The sequence below is a fragment of the Nyctibius grandis genome, chromosome 14 (genome assembly GCF_013368605.1).
Source record: "Nyctibius grandis isolate bNycGra1 chromosome 14, bNycGra1.pri, whole genome shotgun sequence".
In the NCBI taxonomy this organism is placed as follows: Eukaryota; Metazoa; Chordata; class Aves; order Nyctibiiformes; family Nyctibiidae; genus Nyctibius; species Nyctibius grandis.
This window is the reverse complement of record NC_090671.1, coordinates 3,704,905-3,727,469: the sequence shown is the minus strand read 5'-3', so window position 1 is coordinate 3,727,469 and position 22,565 is coordinate 3,704,905. Positions and strand designations below refer to the sequence as shown.

At 56.9% G+C, this 22,565-nt stretch overlaps 1 protein-coding gene across 1 annotated transcript in view; it reads right to left on the bottom strand.

Annotated features, from left to right (window-relative positions):
* Positions 1–2,495: 2,495 nt before the first annotated feature.
* RBM19 (RNA binding motif protein 19) overlaps positions 2,496–22,565 on the bottom strand; it is a 71,224-nt gene continuing 51,154 nt past the window's right edge. The window contains exons 23-25 of the mRNA XM_068412455.1: positions 19,199–19,319; positions 11,607–11,719; positions 2,496–2,856 (exon numbers count right to left, since the gene is read on the bottom strand). Of these exons, the coding sequence (XP_068268556.1) occupies positions 11,628–11,719; positions 19,199–19,319 (213 nt within the window). The 3' untranslated portion in view covers positions 2,496–2,856; positions 11,607–11,627. The remainder of the gene's footprint in view (positions 2,857–11,606; positions 11,720–19,198; positions 19,320–22,565) is intronic.

The window sequence follows — 22,565 nt, the reverse complement described above, 5'->3', positions numbered from 1 at the left end:
CCAGAGCTGCGCCTGCGTCTGCAGGGGAGGATGCAGCGTCCGGCCCTGGCTCGGACGGGGCACAGAGAAGCTGGAAAAGGCACCGAAAGTAAAAAATGATGTCCCCAAACCTCAAAACTGAACGGCCTTGGGCTGAGGGACAACTACAGACCGGGAGAAGAGGCAGCCCGGGCTGGTGGCTGGCCCCAGCCTGGGTGAACGCCGCAGCGAGGGTCGCTCTTGGCTGGTTCCTTCTGCGTATTTTCCACCCGTGGTTCTCCCCCATCCATCCCCTGTCGACGCCACCGGCCTCAGGCTCCCTTCGCTCAGCACAGCCACGGCAGGTTTCAGGCGAGAGAGCACACAGTTAATTATCTCCACAAACAACTCGGGGGGAAAGCAAAGTATTCCCTGGACCTGGACCTGTTGCTTTGATGGGATTTCATGAGTGAAGATGCAGAGATGGGGGAAAAAAAAAGAGAGCACTAACTTGGAAAAGAGCAGGTCAGGCTTCACATCACTTCTGGGTATCCTCAGGCGTGAAAATGCCCATCCATGAAGTGCCCGGAAGGATGGTGTCCTCAGTCTGGCATCAGACTGTGCTGCTGGTGGGACCTTCTCCCCCAGAACCGGCAGTGAAACCCCCTCAGGCCAGGTGGATCCGGTGGGACCACGAACACTTGAGGCAACCACAGCTTCTCCCCGGGTCTGAGAATCCCCAGTGGTGACACAACTCAGGGATGGTGCCCAGGTCCAAAGTCTGCTCAATGCTGGGGTCACCAGAGGCCTTTGGGAGCAGGCAGGACGAGCGTCCATCGGCGGTGGCACACGGAGAGCTGCTCGCACCTTGGTGTGACGCCGGGTCCTCTGCGACACGCAAAACCCAGCGCAAAGGGACGGGCTCCTGGTTTCGGTTTGCTTGGAGATACATCGAACCCTGTGTCTTAACCTCATGCTTCCTGCAGGGCACCCTTCCCCACGGCACCCAGTCTGGGGTCCCCATCGCAGACAGCACCCCCCAGCCCATACCCCTCCTGGAGGACAGCTTTCTCCTGAGCTGCCTTCCATCTACAGCGAGGCACCCTAACTCTTCACACACATCCCCAAACACCCTGTATTTCCCCCTAAAGCGCGCAAGGCGCAGCCTAGGTTCGGCAGTGATGATCACCCCTCCCACGGCACCAGCGCAGAACAGCTCCTCTCCTCCAAAGCATCCCCAGGCCTCTCCAGCTCTGGGTGCCCTCTCTAAGACACCGCAGAGTCCTCATTTTTCTCCCTCTGAAATCCGGGCATGTCTCAGCCCCCGTGCGCAGCTTTTGAACAGTGAAACATCAGCGAATCCTCGTGTTCCCTTGATCCTCGGTGCCTAAAACCCCCTTTGCTGAGCCCTTCCCCTCTGGGTGCCAGTGCCGCCTTCCTGCTGGGAGGGCAAGGGACATTTCTGGAAGGGGCAGCTCGGGAGCTGGAGCTGGGGGACAGACCCCCTTCCTGGGCAGGGCTTTCCTGGCTCTGCCCCTCTCCTGCTGGAGCCAGCTGAGGATTTTAAGGTTTTCCTTTTAACGCCTGAAGAACCTGTTTGAAAAGCAGAGCCCACACCTTTCCCAGCTGGCTCCCAGTTAGAGGAGACAGGAGAAACCCTATAGCCCACGTTTGGGTTGGGAAGGGGTGTCCTGGATGTCCCCGAGCCACCAAGTCCATCACATGCGGTCCCTTGCTGCAGCTGCTGGCGTGAAACTCAGCGCTTGGTCCTCAGCAGCACGAGGGCATCGCTCCCCCAAGTCCTGCTCCCCTCCGCGGATGCTGATGCCGAGGGGTCCCAGGAAATCCCACCCCAAACTGCAGCCAAAACCCCAGGCCAGACCACATGAAGTGCTCAGCCCTGAGAGAATCAGCAGCATTATTGTGGATTCAGGCTCAAATGAAGCTCACATGAGATTAAACAACCTGGACACACAACCCGGAGAGATGCATCACCCCAGCAGGGCTGATGCCCCAAGCAGATCTGATGCCACGGGGCTGCTCCTGGGGACACAAGGCAAAAGGCAGAGCTCACCGTGGCAGTGCAGAGAGAGAGATTTTTTTTTTTAAAGGTATGTGGTTCTCAAAAAGAAAAAAAAAGGCAAAAGAAAAAAAAAAGGCCCTGTGTTTGCAGCCAACACGTGTAATCTGTTGCAGCCCTTGTCAGACAAAACAGTTTTGCCGTAAGACAGCGATTCCCAGAGGGGAAAGGGGCGAAGTGAAAATACTTTATCAGCTGCGTACATATGTAAAGCGGTACCCTGGTTGAAAAGCAAAGCCTCTTTCCCTTTGAAAGCCGGGAAGGGAGAGACGGGAGGCGACTGCCTGAGAGCGGGGACAGAAATGACACAGGCACAAAGCCCAATGCAGCAAACCCCAGGCCTCCCTCCGAAAACACCGTTGTCTCCCTATCAGACCAAAATAACTGATCTAGCTGTGGGGAATATGTATGAAACAAATCCAAACCAGCCTGAGATGTGACTCAGTCTGGAAAACACTTAAAATATACCTGTGGTTTTTAATGTACAGAAATCACCGTTGAATTCAGACATTACGAGCAGGTTTTGGGGTCAGCAGGGGACGTGCCCCATCTCCCCAAGGTTCTGTGCCACCAGGTTGGGTGATTTCTGAGCCGAGGGAAATCACATCCCTGCCTGGATTTAAGAAGCGAGCCTCGGGCAGGAGCCGCTGGCAGACAAGGGCTCAAGGTCTGTTTAAAAGGCTGGGAACAGCGAGACCTGGACGCACGGCGTAGATCAGCCCTCGGGTTCACAGGACGGACGGCCTCGCTGGCAACAAGTGTGCTGGCTGCCGAGTCCCTGCCGGCGGCTTCTCCCTCTCCAGCCATCAGCGAGAGACCTGAGAAGATGGAAAAAAAATATTAATGTCGCACAGCAGCTCCCTGACCCCGCTGGCAAGACAGCGAGGGGGACTGGAGCATGGGAGGGGGGACACGAGGCGCCCGGCTCCATCCCGGGCACGGCCAGCTGCCCCAGCGGGACGGAGAGCCTGGGGAGGGGATGGATGCCGGGGAGCTTCCCGAGGATACGGATACACCCAGGCAGGAGGGAGGTAAGGAACGGGATGGGGGGAGGAAGGGGAGAAAAGAAAGGGGAGAAGAAAGGGCAGGAGAAGAGGCGGCGGGGGGAGAGGGAAGGAGCACGCGCGCGTGCCCATCTGGGCGATGCAGCACATTGAAATCGTCCCGCATTAAAAATTCACCAGCCAGTGAATTTTCAAGGGATTTGTAGTAATTAGATGACAAAATGCTGGCAAATCTCAGGCTTGCCAAAGATGTTACTCAGGGGTCAAAGACTCGACACTTTTGGCTGGGTAATTTGTAAGTGTCAATCACACTCAGCCATCAGAGAGAAAGGAGAGATCTAACGGCTGAATCCTAACGAAGTCCGAGCCCTCCTGCCTGCCGCGGCCCCCCGCCGCCCCCCTCGCCCCCCGCAGCCCCACGCAGGGGCTCTGGGCACCGCAGCTGGAACACGGGGAGGTGGGTTGGGCTTTTTTTTTTTAAATTAAAAAAAAAACAAACCCACAACTTCCCAGTTTTCATTTTTCAGCCCCAATGAAAATGAAATAATTAAACCAGCTCCTGCCTGTTTCTGCCTCCCCATCAGGTGTTACGGAGCCTTTGGAGCCACCAGCAGCACATCTCCGCCTGGCTCGGCTCTGCTGAAATAACCCGGGTTAATTCAGACACCTGAGGTTACGCCTGGGCTTTGCTGCCGGGTTTCTCGGGGCAGGGTGGTCCCCGCAAAGGCAGGGGACGGCCCCACGGGGACGGCTGCCCGGAGACATAGTGTACGGCCCAGAGATCTCTCATGGCATTTGGAGAGAAGCTTTATTTTGCATTTTGGGGTCTGGTTTTTAAGCTGATGAAGTAGAAAATCTTTGGACGGGTCAGAGGGCAGCACCCAAGCACTTCTCCAGCCCCGTCAGCATCAGCGGGACGGTTGCTAACACCGACTACACTTAACTCCAGAGAGATTTTAGGTCACCAGAGGCAGGAGCACGGTTTCCTCTCCATCTCTCGTGGCTTATAAGCTGTCCTCATTACACCTGCTAAATCCCCCCTCCGGCTTTGGGCAGGGAGGGCTGGTTTAAGCTGTACGGAGGGGATGGAGGGACGGGGCGGGGGGGGCTGTGGCCACCAGCTCTGCGGTGCTGCAGGTGCTGGGGCATCAAGAGCATCCGTCATACCCCAGGGAAAGACACCCCAAAACCACCTTCCAACGTGCTTAAATAAGCTACAGGGTAAAAAGAAAAGGTTTTCTCGCTCCACGCCACAGAGCACACTAAATTTTGTGAGTGTCCTCAATGCAGCGGCACGGGGAGGGGAGAGGTGGCGAGGGGGAGCGGAGGGGCAGGAGCGAAATCGCCTTTGGCCAGAGCTGTTGTGGTTTATTTGGAATCCATGGCAATTCCTTGCTGCAGGACAGCGGGACTGTAATAGCTGGGAGCTCAAGCCAAGTGGCAGCGTGGTGCTCTCCAGCCCTTGCGCTGCCCTATATAAGGGAGCTAAGGGGACTGTAAAAGCGGCTGTAGGTTTCTCCTCAATTTAAAAAGTCATTTAGCAGCTGCAAAGCACCGCCTGGCCCCAGCCGGCCCTCGGAGGGGCATCCTTCCTTCAGCTACTCATCGCCTGCGCTTCCAGATTCTGCTCTGCATATTTAAATAGCTCAAATCACACACCGAGATCTGCAGAGGTGCTTTTCCTTTTTTTTCTTTATCTTAACTTTATCAAACATCATCTCAAGATGCTGCTAGAGGAACATTCGTGGGGAAGCAGCAGCTGCTCTGCAGCAGGGCAGGACTCTGTGAGCTCCCAGCACTGCTGCTCTGGCTGACCTGGGAGCTGCTTCCCACGAGCAGGGGGTGCCAGTGGGGTTGAAGAAGAGCGATAGCTTCATATCGGATGGAGACCGACAGCCCACCTCCCTGTGCCTGAAGGCAGCTCCTGCCACTGCCTCCCTCGCTCTCACAGGAGAAAATTAACCAGCAGACAAAGCAAAATCTGAATTTTAGTGGAGTGAACACAAAGAAAACCTTTTTTCCCCCCAAGATCACCTCCCTCTTACTTTCCTACTCTTACTCCCTCCGACAGGCAGCACCGCATGCAATCGCTGTCCCGGCAGCTTTGCTAAGCCCTGAGCTGGGGACGTCACACGTGGGGACGTGGTGACACCGGCTCCGCACCCTCCGGTCCACGTGGGCTGCAGGGCAGGACCGCGGGCTGGTCACCCACCAGCCCAGCATGGGCCCGGGGCTGGAAGAGAGAGCAGAGCCTAAAAACGTGGCACTAACGACGGGCTGTGGAGCACAGGGACCCCTGCTCCTGCGGGTCCCAGCCTGGCCACCACCGTCCCTTCCCCGGGGTCCTCCCCTGTCCCTGCTCTCCCATCTCCCCGCTCTCACGCTGGCATCGCTTTCCGTATTACACACACCCGCCTCAGCCAACGGCTGCTCATATTCTCTCTTCCTAGCTCCAGTTTGGGGTGAAAGCCTCCCTTATTAGCCAATTTGGATACCTATTTACTGTGAATTACTGAGCCTGATTATTATTCATGAATGGCTAAGTCTGAGATCTCAAGCCCTGCCATGCGATTTCTCTCCCTCTCTCCAATGCATATATTTAGGGAAAACAGGAGGCAGCGTGTCTCAGTCACACACAGCCGCGCGCTGGAGAAAGGAAAGCTGCCGGCTGCCTCCTCGCTCTCCTGTTCTATTTCCTGGCGAGGAAGGTGGTGGTGGAAGCTGGAGGGTGGTGGTGGAAGGTGGAAACTGGTGGTGGAGGGTGGTGGTGGAAGCTGGAGGGTGGTGGTGGAAGGGGGAAATTGGTGGTGGAAGGTGGTGGTAGAAGCTGGAGGGTGGTGGTGGAAGGTGGAAACTGGTGGTGGAAGGTGGTGGTGGAAGCTGGAAGGAAGGTGGTGGTACTGAACACTGGTCATGATGTGACCTGGAGTAAGGTCCAGACACGCCATAATACTTAGGAGAAGCTCATGCTCCCCAAACCTGAGCAGATCTCCAGCCAGCATCCCAGCCAACCATCCCCACGGGTGCCCACAGCCTCGGGTGATGCCAGCTTGCTGCTGTCCCCTTCCACGATGGGGTCCAGCTACCAGGAGTCACCTTGGCTGGGGCTGAGCCCGGCTGATCCGTGGCAATCGGTTCCCCAGCGGCGACTCATCTCATCCCTTCGACACAGCCAGAATATTTTATCGCTGGCTGCAGGGAAGTAAAGGAGGTTTCCATGCGAGCCGGGGGAAACGATGGGGCAGCAGCAGCGGCATCCCTTGGCTAATCCTCTGGCAAGGGAGAAGCAAATGGGGTTTGCAATTGCAAAGGGCTGGTGGAAGGAGGAAGGAAGAGAATTAGGAGCTGAAGAAAAGCAAGCCCCGCTTGCCCGTTACAACAGGAGCTTGGAGCACACCTGCACACCCCGCAGGGATGCGGGAACGGACAAGACCCAAGGCTGCTCCCACCCGCAGGTCTGCACTGGGCTTTGCAAACGGGGAAACCGAGGCAGCGAGGGAAGGTCTCTGGGGGGGAGCATCGCTCCGCCAGCCCCATGCCTGCCTTCGTGCTGCTGCTTCCAGCTCAAGGGAGCAGCGACCGCAGCCCTGTTTGTTTAAAAGCCCAAACCCCTCCTGCGTGTTTCCTGACACATCTTGCTCAGGAAGACAACTTGGAGCACCTCCAGCCACGCTTACTGCCTCTGCGGGCAGCCAAGCAGGGCTGGCAGGGCTGCCGGGGAGGAGCGGATGGCTGCCAACGCTGACAGGCAGAAAGAACGGCTGGAGATCCCCGAGCTCCTGCCTGGAGCCGGCAGCTGGGCTGGAGAGCAGCAGACATGACGCGGGGGGACACAAGCTCTTCCCGTAGCCCTGGCAAAGGGCTGGCGAACGGCACCCACGGTGCTCGCTGCGAAAAGACGGGCTGGCTCCGCCCTTCGGCCCTCCACAGAGCCCCACGCTGCGGGGCACGCCGGGGAGGGAGGCTCTGCAAAGGCAAGACGGGACTGAGGAGACGAGAAGAGCCGAAATTCGTGATCCAGCGGTGTAGGCAGGGCCAGCGCAACGGTGACGAAAAGAAACCACCTGCGGGTGGGCAGAGGGACGTTGTGATCAGCAGCAATTCAAGGCTGTAGCTCGGGGAAACACCAGCTCGCAGAGCGGGATGTGCCTGGCCTGCGCCGAGTCCCCTGCCTCCTCCCGTGGGACCGCGAGAAACCAGCACGGCTCGTGGTCAGGAGCTTTCTGAAGGTGATGGAGTCACCCTGAGCGACCCGAGAGGGTCCCAGAGCACGGCCCGGCCCGGGGGGCAGCGGGGGCCAGCCAGCCCCAGCAGCCAAGGGACGGGCCCGGCACAGCCAGGGCCCCGCGAGTGTTCTCTCCACCTCGGCCCGCTTGCCGTCCCCTTAAGTAGATAACAGCCCACACAGGCCTCTGGCAACAGGCAGCAATAAAGTACAGCTAGTTTTACATCAAAACCCATTAACTCTCTAATTCAGTAAAAAGGCTGCATTTGAATAATATCCTAATCCAATTGCAGAGCCGCCCCGGGGACAGGGATAGGGCGGGTGCCCGGGGAACAGCCGCAGCCACCACAGCTCCCGTCTCACAACCCGGCAGAAGCCCACCCGCCAGGGCAGAGCCCACGGGGACCCCGCACCGTACCCCGGGGATTGCAGGAGATGGGACTGAGTGTAAACCACCCGTTTCAGTTCTCCGATGGGGAGAGCACGTGCCTTGCATGAGCCCAGCAAGAACCCCCAGAGCTCACCCGCCCGAGTCCCAGATAACTCGTGCAGCCCCCAGGACAGTCGTTATCTCCAGCTCTCGCCTGCAGTGATGGGGGCTGAGGCTTGGAGGGGGCTGCTCCCCCTCCCAGCCTGGACACAACACCCCCACCCCAAAAAGGACACCCAGAGCAGACAAGCATCGCACCTTAAACGCGCCCAGTTCTCCCCAGGGAGCACCCGGTGCCACCGGCCCTGCGCCGGCAAAACGAGGGGACCAGGGCGACAGCCTCTCATAGCCTAATTACACCAATTAGCATGCGATCGCTCGTTATAGATACAACCTTTCTGAAGAACTGTTACTGCTAAAAGAAACTCTTACGGCTCCCGAACAAACTCAGCATCCTGCCGCGGTGCTCAGCCGCAGAAGCACCGCCGGGGTTAGGGACCGGTGGGAGGCTCCTGCTCGGGTTTAACTTGGAGTTTGCATTATTTTATCATTAGGATCGTTTTGGATTGGGGGGAAAAAAAAAAAGGCAGTGGGGAGTGATGAATTTCCTGCAGACCTACTTAGGCATTCATTTTAATTGAGGGTAATTAGCAGGTATACGGTCGTTTTCAGAAAATTCACGTTAATTTTAGGGGTGCAATATGGGGGATTGTCAATAGGTAACAAAGAAGTCGAGGCTTTGCTCATGGAGCAGGAATTAACGATCAGTACTTCCATAATTAATGTACGGGCACATATATATATCTGTATACACATACACAGCCCCCCCCGCACACATCAAACAGATTTCCTTGATACCAAATTGCCTGAAAAATTAACCAATGTCAAACTGCTCAACAAGATAAGTATCATTAAGGGAAAAAGAAAATCTTCATTATGTTTGAAGGTGCAGGGAAAGAAAAAAAAAAACCCTCATGAATGTTTTCTAGCCTGTTTCCAGACCGGGAAATAACATGTTTTAAAATATATCAAAGGGTTAAATTAATTTTCATTAAAATTTAAATTTGAGAAGGCTCCCTCTCTTCTTTCCTCCCTCCTCCCCCCTTTGAACGTTTGACTGGCAACCATTTCATATTTCAATCTCGGCAGAACAAATTGAATTAGATGTTGAAACCAAACTCGGCTCTGTTCTCTAAAGCCTACATGCTCTGCTTGCGCTAATCCTTTTCGTCGCTGCTGCAGACCTCAGAGACGCTCAGCAAGAAACCTGCCCCACCACAAAAGACAATGAAGAGGGAGGGGGGGGGAAGAAAAAACCAACCCAGGAAAAAAAGAAAAAAAAAACCCCAGGAAAATCCAACCCCAACCTGCAACGCTTCGCTCTGGTGATGTGCCTGGAAGGGACCCTGCCCAGCTCCTCCGTCCGCGGCTGCATCGAGCGCTGCCGGCTGGTCCCTCGCCCCCGGGATGCTAAAGCCCCCTTTCCCTGCGATGACCCCTCCGTGCAGAGCTGCCCCCGGGACCATCAGCAGGTTCCCACCCCCACGCCGGTGCAGCCGGCAAAGGCAGCGGGGAGCAGTGGAGGGAGCGGGGATGGGAACGCCGCTGAGCAAAAAAAAAGGCAAAATAAAGAGATTTCCCCCCTCCCTGGTGAGCTTGGCACCATTTCAGCTGACCTCCTTTGACAGTGCTGCTCTGACACCCCTGCCTCAGTTTACCCACCCATCCACCGAGCGCGTAAGGGATGAGTGCTTTACACCGCAGCCCTGCTGAAGTACCAAGGGGGCACCCCTGAACTTTGGGGGTCTGTGCCCTGAGCCCCACAGCAGGAGAGCCCGCTGCTGGGGGCCGGGAAGCCACCTGGAGTCAGCAGAAGGGCTCCCAAGCTGCGGCATGGTTTGGGGGACCGGCGTGGGGCATTACAGCTCTGGGCACTGAGCTGCAGCCTCCTCCTGGGGGTCTGCACAAAGAGCTGGGGAGCCTCAAGCTCAGCGGTGCTGAGCCCCAGGCCCCCACGGGGGGACTGGCTGCTGGAAGGGGGTTTGCAGAGGAGCTGGGACAGGACATGGCTGAAAGCACCAGGCTTGCCTGGGCTCCTCCTGTGCCACTCCATCCCTCCCCAGCTCCATCCTCGGGCTGGCTGCTGGAGAAGACGTTCCCAGCACGTGCACCTGGAGCCATCCTTAAATCAGAGCTGCTCCGAGGGAACAAACGCTACCCCGAGGCCCCAGCACTTCGCCCTGCATGGAGCACGCAGTTATTTAACCCAACCCGGATTATTCCTGCGGTCACGTAAGCACCTTCCCTTCCATCAGCAGGGCCCCAGCACTGTGCTCGTGCCCGGCTCTGCAGCAGCCTGGGAAGGCAGATGTATTAGCAGGTTATTGGTCGGCTGCGGGCCCAGACGCGCTCGCTACTCAGGCGGCCGGCGGTGTTGTGGGTTGAACAAAAGTCTGGTAATAAGTAAGGTTATGAGCATCCCACTGCTCGGTGTATTGGGCACCGCCTCGCAGCGCCAGGCAGAGATTGCCGAGAGGAAAACAGCCTCGCTGGTGGTAACACAGACACACGCCGGCGAGCGCGGTGCCGGGACACGGAGGCCAGCCCCGGCTCCCCCCTGGGCTCAGCACCGCTTCAGACGCACGCATCACAGAATCACAGAATCCCAGAATCAATCAGGTTGGAAGAGCCCTCAGGGATCATCGAGTCCAACCGTTGCCCTGACACCACCATGGCAACTAGACCAGGGCACTAAGTGCCATGTCCAGGCTTTTCTTAAACACCTCCAGAGATGGTGACTCCACCACCTCCCTGGGCAGCCCCTTCCAATGGCTAATGACCCTTGCTAAGAAGAAATGCTTCCTAACGTCCAACCTGATCCTCCCCTGGCGAAGCTTGAGGCTGTGCCCTCTTGTCCTATCGCTGGTTGCCTGGGAGAAGAGGCCGACTCCCACTTCACTACAACCTCCCTTCAGGTAGTTGTAGACTGCACTAAGGTCACCTCTGAGCCTCCTCTTCTCCAGGCTAAACACCCCCAGCATCGCACAGCCCTAGCAGCACCCTGCAAACCAGGGCCACTTGGATGAGATTTAGAAACTGGTGTCATTTCTGTGGTTGTAAAAATGGGAGCCAGAACGTGTCAAAACCATTCCCTCGGTGGTGTTGAGCAAACACAGCCTTGCTGGAGACAGCACCGCAGGGACTTCCTACCCAGCACGAGGAATTTGTCAACCCAGTGCCCCAAATCACCTCCCCGCGGGAGGAAACTCTTGGCCCTGCATGAGTTGCTCAGCACAGGATGGGGTTTCATCACCGTGGAGGTGGGTGGTGAGTGCCTCCGTGGATGGAAAAGGGCGACAGAGCGCGGTTCAAAGGGACCTACGAGCCTCCCTGGTGTTTTTCTTGCCCTCCTCTGGATGCTGTGGCTGGTGTACAGGTTTCCCTGTACACCCAGGGTCTTCACCATGGCCACAAACACACACAAAGGAGACCCATGAGCCTGTCTCACCTCTCCTGAAGCCACATTTGCCAGGCGGTCTCACAAGGAGGTGGGGGGTTGGCTGAACTGCACGGTGTTACAGCACAGGGAGCCAGTTAATCCTGGCTCCCTCCCACCAACCTCTGCCATCCCGCGCTCTCCAGCCTTGAGAGGTGCTGCTCCAAGAAGACACACGCCCAGGAGGAGCCATGCCAGCCGGTGCTCGAGATGGCACAAACCGGACCTTGGGCTGCACGGTGGCCCGGGAGGGAGCGATGCCGTGGAGGCCACAAGTGCTGGCACGGAAGAGGCGTTTCCCAGACTGTTTTGTGGTACCTCCTGGCACCACCACCTTTTCCTCCTGGCACCGCCGACCCTGCAGCAGCCCAAACCATTCTGCCCCGCCACGGCCCCACTGCCCTGGTACCCACCTCACCGATGCCCAGCAGCTGCTAGATGGCCTCGTCCTTGTTGCTCTCCTCCTCTTCCAGATGCTCCAGGATTTCATTCAAAACCTCTGAGCGTTTTCTCTTCTTCGGGGAGTCTGCCCAGGCCCGACGGCAGCGAAGGAGATGCGGGAGAAGAAAAGTAAAGATTACAACCTGTGCCCATGCACAACCACTGTCAGCTCATCTCCTGCCACCTCCAGCCCCCCTCCTGGGTAAAGTCCCTCAACTACCATTTACTCCTCCTCACCAGCCAGGCCCTGGCAGGGCACCGTGGCTGGAGCTGTGCCTCCACACCACCACGCATGCTTTGGCTCCTCAGTGATGCCAACCCTTCCCACTGACCCCAACTCACCCATCTCCTGCCCAAGAGTGGTCGCAAGACCAACCTAGACACCAGCCTTGGTTCAGCAAGGCTCTTGGCAGGACACAGACCCACCAACACCCTTGCTGAGACACAGGATCGCTGCCTGGCCCAGCAGGCCAGCTTACATAGACCCACAGACTGGTTTGGGTTGGAAGGGACCTTAAAGACCATCTAGTTCCAACCCCCTGCCACAGGCAGGGACACCTTCCACTAGACCAGGTTGCTCCAAGCCCCATCCAACCTGGCCTTGAACACTGCCAGGGAGGGGGCAGCCACAGCTTCTCTGGGCAACCTGGGCCAGTGTCTCACCACCCTCACAGCAAAGAATTTCTTCCTAATATCTGATCTAAATCTCCCCTCTTTCAGTTTAAAACTGTTCCCCCTCCTCCTCTCACTCCATGCCCTTGTCAAAAGTCCCTCTCCAGCTTTCCTGTAGCCCGTTCAGGTGCTGGAAGGTGCTAAAAGGTCTCCCTGGAGCCTTCTCTTCTCCAGGCTGAACAGCCCCAGCTCTCTCAGCCTGTCTCCATAGCAGAGGGGCTCCAGCCCTCTGAGCATCTCCGTGGCCTCCTCTGGACTCACTCCAACAGCTCCACATCCTTCCTATGCTGGGGGCCCCAGAGCTGGGGGTCAGCTCGGCTGGCAATGGGTAAAGGCAAGAGGCTGGCTCTGCCCCGACAGCCGGGGCAGCTATGTCCCTGCTTTGCTTCTCCTGTCCCACACTGACACCACCGTTCTGTGACCCCCCCTGGCATCGTCACACTCCCAGAACCGCCGTGGGACTCAGCACCGTGCGCACACCCCTCCCCACGCCGCTACAGCCTGCGGGAGGGCAAGAAACCCCCGGGGGCTGCCCGCATGCGAGCGAGCACCCCAAACCCGCACCAGCGCCCGGCACCGGGGGTGACAAAGCCGTTTGGTCCCTGTGCTGAGGCCGAATCGGCGCTGGTCCCTCTCCGCCGGGCACTCCTTGCCCTCTCGGCAGGAGCCGCGGCGCAGCCCCCTCTCCCCCCGCCCGCTCCCCAGCCAGCGGCTCTCGCTCGCTCGCAGCACATGGAGAACAGCTGTTTAAATCCTGCTTTCAGACATCAAAAGCCTCGCTGGGTTTCTCAAACAAACAAACATACCATAGGACTAAAGAAAAGGTGTAAAATAAATAAATGGAACAAGCTGTGCATTTTCTTTTAGTATTACAGCTGCTGCGGGAGATAAACAACAAGTAAATGTCACAAAACATCAATACAGAAGAAATTAACCTGACAAAAGCTCACATCCCCCCCTCCGCCTCCCCCCCAACTCCCAACAATTTTGCATTTCTGGAGTTCCCATCTAATGATTTTATTTTTCAATTAATTCCTTGACAGAGCGCCAGAACCCGCCCTCCCTCCCTGCCGGGGGCTGTGGGGATGGGGGTGCCGGCAGCCCCCACTTGCCTCCCGGTGCCCACCCCACTGAGCTCGGGGGAGCTGAGGGGGGCTGCAAGGTGCCACCCTGGGACCCTCCAGTGCCTTTTCCCGGTTCAGTCGTCCGAAGGCACTCAGGTGGTTATCCCTTCCCTTTGCTCTGCCCTCCCGGCTCGTGCTTTGGGCTCAGAAATGGCATCAAACGTGGTCTCCGCTCCCAAACCCACAGCAGGGACGTGTGTCCCCCCCACCTGTCACCCCTTCCCCACCAGACCCCACTGTGCCCCTTGCAGAGAGTCTGCACGGAGGCGACAATGGGGGATGCTGGATGCGGGGTGCAGGGTGCTAAGGAGCATCTCTAAGCAGTGCGGTGCACCCAGGGGACCTGCCGTGGGGTGGGCAGGGGGCTGGGGATGCCGAGGCGGTGCTGGGTGCTAAGGAGCATCCCTAAGCAGCGCACTGCACCCAGGGGACCTGCCGTGGGGTGGGCAGGGGGCTGGGGATGCCAAGGGGGTGCTGGGTGCTAAGGAGCATCCCTAAGCAGCGTGGTGCACCCAGGGGACCTGCCGTGGGGTGGGCAGGGGGCTGGCAGGGCAAACAGCCCCCACCGCCTGCTCCAGCTACCCCGGCTCAGCCACGGCACTACCGAGGAGCACCAGGAACATCCCCCCACCCACCTATCAACGAATAAAAAGGGGGAAAAAAAAAAAAATAATAAAACCGAGGAGGGTGGGGAAACGAATTGGTTCGACTTCCGTTGTGCTGCTCCAAGCTGGTTAAGGTTTGCCCGCTAACGATCCCATTTGCCTCCTTTAAACAATAGCCAAAGCCGGCGGGGGTGGGCCGGGAGGGGGATTACCACGGGATTAGAACGTGGCAGGGTTGCGGATGCCACGCTAATCCCGCAGGGTTTTACTCGCCGGCTACGGCATGTGTTTGCATTAGTTACAGATGCTCTCTGGAAAAAAAAAAAAAATAAAAAGAAGAAAAAGAAAGGAGAGAAAAAAGGGAACCCAAAAGGGTGGGAGGTGAGGGGGAGCACGGCGGGGCTGTAACGCAGCTGAGAGGGACGAGGAGCAGCTCAGGGGGCTGCGGCCAAGGGAGGAGCAACCTGGGCAAGGTGATGGATGGGGAAGACTCTTCCCACCCCGCCGGGGAGGGCACAAGGATGGGGTCCAGAGCGGAGCGTGCCTCCCCCTGCAGAGCCCGTGCTTCCAGCAAACAGCTGGAAATAAGCAGGGGCGAGTGGCACCGGGGCTCTGCTGCTTCACCCCCCCCAGCCCTCTGCTGAGACCGGGGTTACGCTCTCACCACTGCAACACCAGCCGGACCCCTCCTCACGCATCCTCCACTCACCCGCCCCGCAGCCTCCGCGTCCCCTCTTTCCACCCCATCCTTCATATAAAAATAAAACCCCACAAGTCATTCCTTCCCCTTTCCACGTCTCGCACAAAATTCCTCATCTGTCAATTTAATTCTTTGATCGATGAGAAAGAGCAGGGAAAAAAAGGCCCCGCGCAGCTGGTTCCCCAAGTTAGCCCCGGCAGGAGCCCGCCAGCCCCGCTGCTGACGGCCGAGCGCGGTGTTTGTGAAGCGCAGAGAACACAAGTCAATAGTAATTTAGCTGGATTGGGAGCAAGTACCTTCCCTGCACGGACCGCGAGCTCCCGGGAGAGAGGGGATCGCTGCCTCGCTCGCAAACCTCCCCCCAGCAAGGCTCGCCGGGATGGAGCCGCACCGGCTACCGGCGCCCCGTGCCAGGCGAGTGAGGGAAGAAACGGGGGATGGAGGTGTCCACAGACCTTGTGTGGGCTGCGGTTCTGGGGATGCAGGAGATGTGCAGGTCTGCGCCGGGGCTCTGGACGCGACCCCAGACTGCTGCCTCCGGCGCAGGGCACGGATCCAGAGCTGCCCCTTGCCTCAGGGCTGGCAAATTCAGCTGCAGGGCATTGGGATTCCCTCGTCACTGTTTTGGGTTCAAAGACGTCAGTGATCCTTGTTTTCCAAAGGGAGGATTTCCCCCCCAAATGAGCGCCAAGATCACAGAATCAACCAGGTTGGAAGAGACCTCTGGGATCATCGAGTCCAACCGTTGCCCTGACACCACCATGTCAACTAGACCAGGGCACTAAGTGCCATGTCCAGGCTTTTTTTAAACACCTCCAGAGATGGTGACTCCAAAGATGCTGCTGGCGGCAGGGTTTATGCATCCTGCGCTGCCCTGATGTAGCGTTTGCCACGACCCTGCTCCACGTTATGGGCTGGGTTAGAAGCCCCAAGGCCAACTGTTGGCCAACCTTTCCATGGCTTCTCCTTGCCACATTACAGTAGATAAGTCTCTTTATCCACAGCAGCATCAAATCCTCCCCTGTAGCCAGACTCTTGGACTCTCCAGCCACTTTGCAGCAGCAGGTCCCATAGATTAATAATGCATGGTGGGGTGCAATTAAAACTCCAAGTGTTTTTTTTTCCTAATATAAGACCTTCCTGCCTGAGGACAAAGAGAAGGTACACTCAGAAATGAGCAAAAGGACTTAAACCTCTTACAGACTGTGCTCAGAGGCAGCAGAGCAAGCGGGGGTGTAGAGCTGCAGTCCTGGCTGTCAGGGCTGGGCTGTGGCTTTGCTCCTGACAGCATCACTGAAACCATCTCTGGCAGCCGGTGACCACTTCTGGGGTCCTCACTTTCTGCTGGAACATTACAAAGACTCAGAACAAGCCACAAAGAATGACCTGAAAACTACATGAAATGGGAAGGAAGCCTATTCCATTTTATTGCATCTATTAGACCTATTGAAAAGATGGCTCAGAAGTGGCCTGATTGCCATGACAAACACCTGCCCGGAGACAAGACTGAGGAGACCAGATCTCTCTTTAACCTAACAAATAACAGCAGAGTGAGACCTGGGAACTGGAAGCCAAATCTCTATAAATGGTGTCTAGAAATAAGGTGCATAATTGTAGCAGAGAGAAGTCAGTGGTAGGACACGGCTCTTGCAGTCCAGGTCTAGACTTTACAAAGTCTTGCTAAAACAAAAACGATGGGGCTGACACTGGAGCTGCTGGGTGAGGGGTTTTGGCCGCTGCTACTCAAGACATCAGCCTGAAAGACCAAGGTGGCTCTTTCAAAGCTGGGGACACAGAAATGTGCTGTGATGGCAGCGAGACGGAGCAGGATGAGCTCATTGCTCAAGTCAATCTCACGGTCAGACCCAGGGGAGTGCAGGTCACCGTGTTGTCCCACTGGACCTGGGTGATAACAACCCTCCAGGCCTCAAGGCAAACTTCTCACCCTCTCTGTTAGCACCCTGCAGCCTCTCCTACGCGCAGATCCACCACGTGCTGACTGTGGAAACACCTGTGCACCACTGTTGGGCCCACAGCAAACCAGAAGCTGCACAGAAAAGAGGGAATGGAAGAAGAAAAAGGAGGAGCTTTTCAAAATACTTAAATTCAATTGCATAAAACCTGGGAGAAATGTGTCCCAAAAGCCCCATGAGATGGGCAGTCTCAGTGCTTTGTCCTGCTTTAACACCTTCTCGTCTTCTGGTACGTGCAAAGTCCTTGGCACACTCCCTGGTTGCTTTTATTTCTGTGGAATAACCAGGAAAAGGGCCGGGAGCAGCAGAGGCCACAGGTCACCCTGTACCGACGGCGCGGCACTGCCACCGCGGCTTGATATGAACGCGCGATACCACTACAGCAAGCCCAGCCACCCCAGACAGCATGGGGGGCTTGCGGTGTTGGAGCTCTCCAGGTCCAAAAGGATCACAGAAGGCTTTCAGAGAAAGAAAAAAAAAAAAAGGAAAAAAGAGTCTCCTGGGGGATGGCAATGCTCAACCCTGCAAAGAAATTTAGGGCAGGAAACAAGGAGTAAGCTGAGTTGGGTGGTGGGATAAGACCCACCCATCCACCACACTGAGCCTTTTGAAGGCATCTGCCTCCACGTCCTGCTTCTCAGACACTGCTGGCTGGGTTTGGCTTGGGAAGCAACGCGAGGACAGCAGCAGCGGTGGGTTTTGGTGGCCAAGAGCAGCTGGAGACACCAAAGATCTCAGTCTTTACTCTGTTTCCTGAGCCTTGAAGACTCAAAATTATCTTTTCTCTCCCATCCCCAGCTCAGTCCCTTCCTACCTGGAGATAAGGGACCAGAAGACCTGACCACTGCAGCCTGAAAGCTGTAGGAAGACCCTCACAAGTCACCTGCACTGAGATAGGAGAGGAAAACTCATGGGGACATCCACGAACAGCGCAGGGATGTCCGAGCTGCTCCTGCACCTTGTGGGGAGAGTGGGAAAGGGGGGGAAATGGGTATCGGCAGCAAAAAGCGAGCTCAGTTTCTGGCTGACTGAATCCAGTCTGCACCACCAGTGAACCGAGCTGTGCGGTCTCAGCCCGGCTGCTGGGCAGGCTGGAGGGGCAGGAGGAGTCAAGGAAGGGCGGCAGTGCTGTGCGTGCTCTGTGTCCTCCCCACCCCGGCTCCACGTGGGAAAACCAGCCTCCAGCGGCGCCGGGGAGGAAGCACGAAGGGGCCTCCCCATGAGGGCTACAGCGACCGGGACAGGGCACGGCTCCCTCCCCTCCTCAGGGCCGCTGGGCATCACTGCCAGAAGCCGCATGGCAAGCTCACTGAAAGCAGGAGTGAGCACTTCCCAAGGAAATAAAATCCCACCTGTGGGACTCCATCTGGCCAGCGCGGTGCGGGGAGGCTGAGACCTGGTCCCGGGCACCAGCCGGCTCCCGGGGCCCACTAGCCAAGACTATTTTTCCCCCGTAGACTGAGCAGAGCAGAAAGGGGGAAAGGAGATCTCAAGTATAAAATGGGGCGCATGAAACATCCCACCTGCTGCCTTCTCCACCCGGACGGAGACTCACATTACTGGGATCAAGCACAATGCATCCCCCTCCAGCGCTGGGCTCTGGGTGGGCACATCCACCACACGTGCCCCCAGCAGCACAGCTCTGCGCCCAGGCTACTGCACACACCCAGACACTGCCGGGCTCCTTTTGGTCTCCTTTGTGGCACCACACTGGAGGTCAGCCCATGGCTCCCAGCACATCCCACTTCGCTCCACATCTCTCCAGTCATACCCACCCTCAGCCCTTCCCCCACCAAACCGCAGCTTCCCCAGCCTGGAATAATCAGCGCTGTGCACACTATCTCACAAACACGGAGCTGGGTCCCACCGGAGTCAGGCTTGCTGCTCTGCCTTCGCCGGGGATTGCGACGTGCAGCCCCAGAACTGCTCATGCCAACCCCCCTGGGCGATAGGCACGTGTGTGATGGAGAGGGGAGGCTGGGAAGGGATGCAGGAGGAAGAGCATCGATCTCCAGCTTAGCCCTCCAGCCCAGGGGAGCCCTTCCTACATAAATATTTGCCAAGCAATGCATTTGTGCCTGTCGATGGCCATCAATAGGAGCCCGCAGTGCTGTTATCTGCGGAGCTGTCATTCTCGGGACCCTCACCCCTCTCTGCATCTCAACCAACGGCCAAATTATTCGCCCTTTTTAACCCGTGTGCTGGCTGTCCCCAGTACGGAGCACCCCGGGGTGCAGGCGGACAGAGCAAAGGCATTGCAGGTGGCAGCGAGGCGCCTCGGCAGCGCCAGCACACGGAGAGTTAACCGGCTCACATGCACCCAGAGAGCTGTCAGACAAAGCCGTGGCCTGGATGCCTCCTGCCTCCCCCTGCTCCTGCATTGTCAGGCTGCAGCATCTACCTGCCAGGGAAAGGGCTGGCATGGACCAGCAGATGGGCCGGTGCCAGCCGGGGCTGTATGGACAGGCCAGAAGGATGCTGCTACGTTACCGTGGAAATGGTCCGCTGTTTTCCGTCTCAGGGCCTCCAGCGTCTCCTCCGTGTCTGCCCACTCCAAGACCAGCCTCCGGCCGTACAAATGCGTGCTGTGGCACAGGGCGTTGAACGCTTTCTGCAGAATTAAGAGGAAAAAAACAATAAGAAGGGAGAAAATAAAAACAGGCTCACATGAGGAAAAGCAAAGATGCCTCTCCTTCTACCCTGAATCTAAAAGGCCCCCAGAGAGCATCCTACTTGGAGCACTTTGCTCTGGTGGGGCAGGATTCATCTCCATCAGTGGCTTTGACTCGACCATTTATCTTCTACACCCTTGCAGCAGAGCAGATCCCCATCACCGTTCCTGCGGGCTGCTGCCGCTCGCCAGGGAGCAGCCTGCGATCCAGCCCAGCGAGCAGCTCCAGGCTGGCTGCAGCCCTGCAGCACCCTGGGACCACACCTGAGCCGGGAAAGGCTGTCGAGGCTTGGGGCCGCACTGGGTGGGTCAGCTGCGAGGCAGGGTCCTCACGGGCAGTGTGGCAGGGCTGGGTTAGCATGGGCAGAGCGACCTCGCCACTCTCCACCCACCCTGTTCTCTGCTGAGAACAGCACAGCAACTCAGACGACTTCCAACGCCTGTAGGCAAGCAGCAGAAGCACTCGGGGAACAGCGACTTGATCCAGGGAAGGTTGACTTTGTCTTTATTTCCCCCAGACTTTCAAGGAAATTCAGGACTGAGCAGGATCGGACCCATAATGCAAATACAAAAACACACTGGTCAAAGATTTTCATCCCCAAGGGGGCCAAAAGTGCTCCACAGCAATGCAACACATGGCCGGGCACAGGGACAGAGAAAAGGAGCCCAAAATGCTCTTTTAAAAACCCCAGCTGAGGCTGGGATTAAGTCAGGTTATAAGCCCTGCAAACTCGCATCCCTGGAACAAATACAGCAGCTATAGGACCAGAGAAACACATCCCGCTGTCCAACAGGGCCGTGTCCTCCCATCTGGAGGCCCCCAAAGCAGCACCGAAGCTGTCCTGGAGAAGCCCAGACCTCTCCTCCGAGCCATTTGCTAAACAGCAATTTTGAACCACCGTAGTTGTCGCCAGATGTCCCGTCTCTGGGCAGAGGGGCTCTTCTGCAAGGGGCTTTGGCTGCCCACGACCGCTCCTCGACAGCCACGACCCTGCCTGAGCCACCTGGTTACAGAACTCAAAAAACAACCCATTTCCAATGACCAGCACTCAGCAGCCCGCGTTTTCCTCTCCTTCCGACTCTCTTTCATTCATATAATTCTCATTCAACAGAAACAAGAGAAACGAGGAGCACCAGCTCCACCTCCTCCACAGCATCGCTGAGACTCCCCACCTCCGCCAGCTCCCCAGGGCTGGCTTTTCGGGGGGCACGTTCCCCTCCGAAGGGCTGCAGGAGCCTGGCTGGTGCTTTTGCAGCTACAGCTGTTTTTATTTGCCGCTGCTGTTGTTTTAAAGGCCTATTTTCACTTGGAATGGTATCCAATTAGCAGAGCAATGTGTTGGCTTAAATAAACACTCAGGGGGAGGTGGCAGTGGGGAGTTGTGATGGCTGTTTATGTTGGCACAAAGAGCCATTTCCAAAGCCTGGCAAACGACTGCAGCTCTAATCGCCGGGTCCCATTTGTTAATTTATACTTTTTTAATTTCTCACTTCCCGCAGCACAAGGAAGAGGAAGGTTGGAAGACGGGATACAACCTCGCTGCACCCCACAGCGGGTCACGGAGGAGGCCAGACCGTGCCGAACGTGCCCACGATCACGGTGCGAAGCGTGGCGCTTGGTGGGCTCTCCTCCTCAAAGCAGCTCGCTCTGCCACGTCCTCCTCGGCGTAAGATTGCTTCCACGCCTCGCTGGTCCAGGGCGAGGCATCCTCCAGCTTTGCGGGGAGCACTGGGAAAGGTCACGGAGCACGAGGGAAGGCAGATGCTGCCATCAAGTTGTGTTGCGTGAAAGAAACCTGCTGGGAGAGACGCATCTGCCAGCAGCCTGTGAACAACGACCCTTCCCAGCGAAATGCGCTCCCAGAATGAGCTGGTTTTGCACCGAGGATGAAGCAAAGCTCGGGTGAGACCGCAGGGACCCTCCCAGCCCACCACGTGGAAAAGGTCACGCTGGGACCTGTGCTCCCCCGCAGCCCCGTCTTCCAGATGGGCTCCCAGAGCTGGGGCTGCAGAAGACAAGCCGTGTATTCCAGGTGAAAAACAACCGAATGACACTTCATTAGGAAACCAGCTAAAAAATAAAACTTAGCTCTTCATTGCTCTGAGAGGAATTAAGACCTTTTCAGGGGGAAAAAAAAAAAAAGAGAAGCCACCGATGATTTAAAAGACAAAGGGATGAAGGGAAGGAAGGCCATGCCTATACATCCACACTGCTGGAAATCTTCCAGCGAGAGGAGGAAATCTGCCACTGCTGCTATTCCAAATGAAAAGATAGGTAGGGAAGAGATATGTTTTCAATACATGAGAAATATGAAATGAGGACAAGCAGACTGGCTTGCAAAGAACGTGGGGCTGGAGGCAGGAGCTATTCTCGGGGTGCGGCTCCTTCCCGGGACACCTCCTCTGCAAAGCATCGGATGGCCAGAGGTTTCTTTAGCTGTATCCGAACTAGGGATCAAGAGAGGTGTGGTGTCCACTTATCCAAGACAGAGACTCACCGCAAAAGACCTCTAATTACCACGGCTTCGCATCACCCTACACCTTTAGGAAAAGGGGAGCCTCCACCACACAAGGCTCAGTATCTTTAAATGCCAAAAAAGGATTTAATCAAAGCTGCTGCATTTGGTAACACCCCCTTCGCCAGCTCACATCGGGAGCTGAAGAGCCCTGGCAAACCCCCTCGCAGGTCTCTTTTGCTTTCCAAATGCTTTAGGGGTTGCATGAAAACCCTATGGCCTTCTCCCCCCAGAAAACAGGATGCCGGTATGCTATAAAATGTCATTTCTGAACCCTCCTGAGTATGATTTTGCAGAGTTTGGTTCGAGCTTAATGCTGTGGCTCAGTGCAGCAGGATTTCGTTGCTAGCTCTCTGTACAGCTCTGAGTACAGGAGGTGGGTAGAGGGGCGAACAGAGCAGGGAAAAGCAGAGAGAGGAAGGGGAGAGGCTGGAACAGCAGCTTAAAAACGTTTGTGGGATTCAGAAAGGGAATTTCAAAGCTAAGGGGTGGTCAATAACCTCAGATGAAGCGCAGGCTGCCAGGACAAGACACACACTGCCTTGGAGCAGAGCCTGCTGCGCCGGAGAGGCAGAGAGCAAGAGACCGGACCATTGCATCTGCACCTCCGACTGCCACGGCTCCGTCCCTAAACGCCGTGCTAATTTGGAGGACAGTGCTGCTCTGCCTA